Source organism: Phalaenopsis equestris, unplaced genomic scaffold (genome assembly GCF_001263595.1).
Source record: "Phalaenopsis equestris unplaced genomic scaffold, ASM126359v1 Scaffold232326, whole genome shotgun sequence".
Taxonomy (NCBI): domain Eukaryota; kingdom Viridiplantae; phylum Streptophyta; class Magnoliopsida; order Asparagales; family Orchidaceae; genus Phalaenopsis; species Phalaenopsis equestris.
The window spans coordinates 54,069-61,153 of record NW_018250292.1 but is presented as its reverse complement, the minus strand read 5'-3'; the positions used below and the strand labels follow the sequence as shown (position 1 = coordinate 61,153).

General features: G+C 31.6%; 1 protein-coding gene across 1 annotated transcript; it reads right to left on the bottom strand.

Moving 5' to 3' along the window:
* Positions 1 to 1,201: 1,201 nt before the first annotated feature.
* On the bottom strand, positions 1,202 to 2,122 carry LOC110038262 (abscisic stress-ripening protein 3-like). The gene is made up of 2 exons (XM_020743041.1): positions 1,889 to 2,122; positions 1,202 to 1,366 (listed from the first exon to the last, which is right to left on the bottom strand). Exons 1-2 carry the CDS (start codon positions 2,054 to 2,056, stop codon positions 1,202 to 1,204), a joined length of 333 nt encoding a protein of 110 aa, XP_020598700.1. The 5' UTR covers positions 2,057 to 2,122.
* Positions 2,123 to 7,085: the final 4,963 nt, after the last annotated feature.

The following is a 7,085-nucleotide window of genomic DNA, read 5'->3' as shown; positions in this document are numbered from 1 at the left end:
TTTTATTGAAAACAAGTTTTTTTTTAATGGATTTCTGATGTTATATATACTTACATCTCCCTTGATGCATCTTGAAAAACAAAAAAAAAATGTCTAGTGTTCACTTGGAAAACTTCGTGGGATTCTATATTGAAAAGTGCTTCAAAAGTAACTTATGTTAATTGATTATTTGGTTACACGGGGCTGAATCAACGAGAACTATTGAGCATTGTTAATTTTCCTGATGCATATAATTTGCTAATAATTTGAATTTTGCAATGATAGTACTAATCTTGTAGGTGAATATTAAAGGCCTCTTAAGAAAAAGAATAACATTTTGCTCAGTTATTATGTAATGTATTCAATACAATATCATTCCTAATTATTAATAGTATCATTTAAGGGAAAATTAAAGGATGTAAATTATAAAGTGAAATAGTTATTAAATTATAATATTTAATCTTGAAAGAAACCCAGGGCCTGTTTGGGGCAGCTTATATGTGCGGCAACATTTTTTAAAACGCCGCCTAACTGTTTGTTTTGCCCGTTTTTGAAAACATGTCTGCCACATTTGGGTTTTTTACACTAAACGCAGGTTGCGGGTCGACCCCTGCAGTCGACCTGCGGGCTGCGTTTCAGGATAAGATATTTATCATGAAACGCACAAGTTGTCCCAAACAGACCCTCAATCTTTGCTCCAAGCCTATTGCTTCTCCGTTGCTTCCCAAGGATAAGAAAATAATAGAGAAGTCCCTCAAAATGCTGATGTTACAAAAGGAGGTCATGTTAAGGCTTTCTTTTCAGTACAACTGTGAAGGTCCCAAAGTAATGTTGGAGGATTTTTGACACGAATAAATATCATAGTAAATGAATTAAATTAAGAAATTTTGATCAGTAGTTAATTGCTCTTCATTCAGCCTGAAAATTGAATACTACTAAAAGCATAATTAGTTTACAGGGCATGCATGCTAAATTTCCCAAAAAATAAAAAAATAAAAATTGAAATCCATTAATTATAACTATTAACTCAAATAAATAACCAAATCAAATAAAACTAAAACTAAATAATGAATCAAATACTTACAAACCATGCAAGCAAGCAACGACCTGAATAAAAATAGAACCTATACGTACGAATGAATCAAACTGATGCATAAAAAATGTTCTACAATTTTTAAAAAATAAAATAAATACAACAATAATATTGCAACTCGTTAGTGTACTAATGCTGATGATGCCTCTGAGCTTGCTTCTTTGCTTTCTTAATGTGGTGATGCTCATGGAGGGCAAAACCTGCACTAGCAACCGCTGCAGTCATGGCTATCTCTTCTTTGACCTTATTTTTGTGAGCACGCTCCGGATCTTTCTTTGACTTATGCTTCTCGTGCTTTATTGTTATCCAAAATATCACAGATAAATAAATGAATAAATAAATAAATAAATAGAGATCTGGAAATATGGAAAATAATTATATTAATCGCAACGACATTTAACTTAACCTAAAATATTTCATAAGAATATTAATTTCTGGCAAAATTTTTTTGTGTGCATATGCTATCAAAAAATAATACATTTTGCAGACGATCATAACCTTCGCTCCAGTACTAATCTATGTGCTCATACGAAGGTATCATGACCAAAAACTTTTTATCAACTACTTGTAACTTTTTTCATATTTTACAAAGTATACAGTAAAAAGAAAATATATTCAATCTTGAATATAATTATTAAAAATATGCTTAAAGCTAGATTAAATATTGGTAAAAGATATCCTTATTCCTATTATTTTTAAATGACTAATAAAAAGAAGATAATCCCGAGAATAAAGGTTTAATAATAACATAACATAAAATGGCAGCTTATCCAAATATTAGGTTAGAAAACTAAACGAAGAATAAGAAAATCATACAAGTGCATAGGCAGTGGCGATCATAGCCCCGAGCTTGCCGAGATGCTCCAAGCGTTTGTGATGCTTCTCATCCTTCTTGAAGTCATCTGTTGAAAACTTATCATTTTTCTCCTTATGCTGGTGGAAGGTGTTTTGATGAAGATTCGTGTGGTGGTGCTCCAGCGGCATCGTGGCAACTTAAATCTAAAAGGGCTTTCAAGTACTTAAAATCGGAAAGGGCGAAGCAAAGATATTAATAAATTAGCTTTATTAGGGACTAAATTAAATAGGGCTGGGATATTTATATAATATGAAGAGCTTCTGTCAAAGGGAGAACCGAAAATTGAACGCGTTTTAATTTACATGCTTCGATGCAACACATTGCAGTTGTTTGCAAACATGTAATAAATCTGTTTTGGATGCATTTTTCTTAATGTTAGTTTTTCTGATGAGCGAACCAGAATCTCTTTGCTTAGAGGCGGAGGCCCGCGTTGCCTTTGCTATTAAGAAAATTTGAATGGATTTGATGTTCCATTTATGCTGATGCCGACGCAATAAAATCTTAATTGGTCGGCTATGACGTGTCAAAGTGTTTCCTATAGATGGATTAGTTGATGGTGTGACCACTTGATGGAATAATGGAAATTTTGTTTTAGTTCAAGTTTCAAAGAAAATACATTAAAATAAAATAAATATAAATTCATTAATGTATTAACAAAAAATTTTCGTTCAAGTTTCAAAGAAAATACAATAAAATACAATAATTATAATTTCATTAATGTATTAACGAATGCAATACTTCAGTTAGCCCAACCCTGCTTCAAACAATAGTTACAGTCATCATTCATTCAAACCTCTTATGGGGGCTACTTTCTTTGAATAGAAATTGTAATACTCAAATTAGAAAATACTGAACTTTTTTTTTCAAACAAAATTAATCTATGTTTATTATTGCTGTTTGAATACCTTATAACTTTAAGCATTTGTACTATAACTTTGCAAATCTGCAAATTGCATTTGAATATTTTAATTAAATACTTTTTATATTATTCTAGTGATAGAATATATCGAACAAAAAAACTTCGAAATCATTTAAAATGAAAAAAAAAAGAGATCATTATTTAAAGTATTGGTAAAATTATAGTTGCTTGGTAGGAAGCTATTAAGGCATTGATAAAAGTGATTAGAAGAATGAAAAATAAACTGTTAGAATAAATTTTAAGTTATAACATTATGAATAATCTTGATTTATATACATTATTTAAATTAATAACTTTTAAAGGGGCAAACTAAATATCATGAAACTATATTTCAAGATGTCATCTATCCCACACTAACTTTTAGTCTCGTGAACTGACTAGTCAAAATCCAGTTTGATTCAACCAATTCACCCAATTTCTTCTCTTAGAGGCAGAACGGCCTTTCACCCTTGTTGCCTGGTTATTAAGAAATTCTGGAAGTTTTGGTTGATTCAAGTAAATAAGGACACGATAAAATCATTCTGGTGGGCAAAGTGGTGACAAGTTCTTGTTGTAGCCAGTTGATGGATTAGTTTTGTGAATGCTAAATGTTTGAATCTCTCATATTAATCTATTGTGTAGATAATTGTTTCATTCAAGACTCTAAATAAAATAAATTAAGATAAATATAATCTATGAATAATTAAAGTAAAAAATAAAAAATTCTTTTGGCCCAAACCTGCTTCAAACAATAGCTACAAGAATCAATACCTCTTGCGAGAGGTACTGCTTTCATCCTATGATTTCCGCTTTTTTCGTCACTTCAATGATGCCCCTAAAAATCGTAATACTCAAATTAGAAGATATTGCATAATGTTGCTTAAATAAATTTAACCTATGATCTTCATTATTATTGTCCGGTGAGGCGAGAGTAATCTTAAAGCCACCTTCGTGAGCTTCTAAGCCTTTCCCTCCCTCTCCATCCACAAAGAGCCTTTCAAGTTTAGGAGTAGAGATCAATGTTGGACAGATATTAGAGGAAACCTATAGGTTAAAGAACTTTTCTATACATTCTCGTCCCTTGAGGGAGTTCAAACCTTAGTTCTCTACTTACCCCTTTTGATTAGAGTTTAGCACTATGGTCTTGGAACTATAGTATAAATCCCATTGAGGTTTGCTTGTTTGCTTCACCACAGTAGCAGAATATATGGAGCTTACATATTTCTGATATGTAAAAATAGATTTTTGTGTTCTCGAATCATATTAAATTATTTTAGGGAATTTTTTGATGATCTCAATTTAATCAAATAAATGATTGTCAGCATGTCATCATTTTATAGGATGGCATAATTAGTGCTCCTTACTACCTAGACCTAAGCAATATAAGATTGTCCTGTCTCAGCTTGGAGAAAATCGAGAAGGAAATGTTGAGCTAGCTTGGGCAGTGAACATATATGAGCTTTGGTATAGATTTTGGGAGGTCTTCAAAGTGAATTGAGGTTGAAAAATTAGCCTTTTCTGAGCTTATAAATGTGGGATTTATAGGATTTGGTAAGGCATGGGTTTCAGTTTCATCCTGTGAAAGGACATGGGGACTTGGGCTGAGAACATTTGACATGTAGTGGGTTGTTGATTTGATTATAGAAGCGGCCAATGGGTGGAGAAGCACATGGGGTAGTCGATTGCAGGAATGGCCAAAGAGTGGGGGTACTTGGGTTGGGTGGCAAAGAAGCTTGGCTTTGTGGCATGGAAGGTTCAAGAGAAAGCTACAAATTGGATTCACTTGGCTTGAAAGGTTCAAGAACATCTTTTAGTGTCCTTGGATTTGGATTGAGCTTAGCTTTGCCTTTGAGTTGCATTTCTGTTTAGGTTTTAATTGCAATGAAGTTTGGTTTTGTGGATGGTTTGGATGTGAATATCATTAAATTTAAACTTTATTATTGGTGAATGTGGATGTTTTTGGTTGGGTGGATTTGAAATTGGTGGATTTGGGATTTGTGGATTTGGCTGTGTAGTGATGGAGAGTAAAGTGTTCATTTTATTTTTAGATTTTGAATTTATATTTTATTTTATTCAATTGGTTATTTAAAAGTTTTTTTTATGAGTTGCCTTTAATTTTTTAGTTTTTTCTTTTTACTTTATGAATTAATTTTGGATTTGTAACTTTGTAATTTAATAAAAATTTTGGAGATATTAGTTTCATTTGAATTTTTTTTTTGGTTTGTGATTTTATTGAATTTTTTTAGTTAATTTTAATTTTTGGTTGATATTTTGATTTTATGGCATTAGTGAATTTGATTTTAGGTTTTAGTTTTTGTGTTTTGCATTTTAACTTTAATTTTGATTTAATCTTAGACTTTTGATTTGTGATTTCATTTTATGATTTCATTGAATTTAATTTTGTTTGATTTCAATTTTACTTGTATTTCAAAAAGAGAAATTCAAGGATTTTGATAAGAGAAGTACAATGTGCCCATAGAGAGACCAAGTAGACGACCTAAGGCTCTAGGATTAAGGGGCAGCTTAAAACATTTTCAAACTTATAGGAGCTCAACTTAGTCAAAAAAGACTTCATTTTACTGATCGAAATAAAGAGTTAAGGATTTGAAGTCAAGTGAATGAAATTGAAAGGGGTGAAGATTTGGTTCAAATTGCTAGCTTGGAATTGGTTCAACCACTAGTTCTCTAAGAAAAGCTATTAAGGAAACCCTAAGGCTAGACCCAAAGATCTAGTGGCAGAAATGACTAATTTTATCTATGGATGGGGGTCATTTCGATTCAGTACCCAAAGATCTAGTGGCAGAAATGACTAATTTTATCTATGGATGATGTGGTATATTGTTTTGTCTACCTTTTATTGGCTTTTTAATGGTAGTCTTGGTTCATTATTTTGCATTTTGCTTAAGGGAAAATGTTGTACCATCAAATCTTTGGTCTTGTATTGTCTCTTCATTTACATACTTTGGTCTTTTAGTGTTGCCCTTTAGGTTGGTCTCTGGTTTGCTCTAGTTTTTTTGTTGGTTTGCCTCTTAACCTGTTTCTTGGAACTTCCTATTATTCTCTTTAAATTGTATTGATTTGCTTTATATCTTATCTTCATTAGTGGTTGTAGGATTTGGTTCTATGTTCACTTTATTCAAGCCTTGCCTAGCTTATTTATCCTTTGTTAAGTTGTTTTCAGGTCGCTTTTATAGATTGCCTCTGACGTGTTGTCCACCTTTTAATTGATCCTATTAGTCATTATTTTTCCTTTTTGATATTTTTTGTATTTACATTGGCATGTGTTGTATCCTTCAAAAGACACTTCCAAATAAATTTTTTTTACCTAATGTTTAATTTGTGTCTTAGATGGGATCTTCCTCCCTTTCTGTGTACTCCATATATTGAATAAATAAAATTCTCTATGGGGTTTTTTAAATAAGGAAAAAAAAAGGATAGACCTCATGCAAAAATGAGGTTAACAAATGAACTGCCAATAGGTGTAGTGTAACTGAAATACTATACCTCATGTATTGACATTGACTAAACCAACCAATAAGATTTAAGGGATGTCCAAGTTAGTTTACTCAAAATTTATTGAAGATTGACAATGAATTGGATTTTGGAGTTTGAGTTTTGAATCTCAATATGTTTATTTTGAATTTTAATTTTTTTCAGAAATTTGAAGACGAAATCTATCAGGTGTTCTTGTAGAGGTTATTAGTTGAAATGAAAGCTTAAGAAGATTTGATGGACCAACTAATGCAAGAAAGAAAGGAAGTCGACAAATGATTCTTCAAAGAGGAAAACATCTTAATTGCACAGGAAAAAAAAAAGAAAAAGGGAATATTAGTTTAAATTAGAAATCATGAAGACTCACATCTACTTTATGATTAACTGGGTGATCAAATATGTAGTAAGATGCATGGGGACTCATATTTATAGTTGAATCCGATTAAGAAGAGGATACCTTGCCTATTTTATGTTGTTCATTCTCCAATTCATAAGGATAAGGTGCTTAGTTTAAAAATTAGAAAGCATAGGGTTTTACTTGTACTTTGAAAACTAATTAAGGTGATCAAACTTGTGATAAAAAGTATAAAGACTCACATTTACTACCAATATTAATTGAGAAGAGGGTGATTTACACAATTTAAGGTTGTCTTATGCTTACACATCTCTAATTTCATAGAACTTGAATATATTAGGAAGGAATGTCGAGGGACTCACATACATCCTAAGTAGTGAGTAGGGTGACTAGATCAAAAAGGAATGCCAAG

What these genes read in the sequence shown, in the direction of transcription:
- LOC110038262 (XM_020743041.1), bottom strand. Translation starts at nt 2,056, where the DNA reads ATGCCGCTGGAGCACCACCACACGAATCTTCATCAAAACACCTTCCAC. An exon ending in TCGCCACTGCCTATGCACTT is followed by an intron (nt 1,367 to 1,888) that starts GTATGATTTTCT and finishes ATAACAATAAAG; the next exon opens with CACGAGAAGCATAAGTCAAA.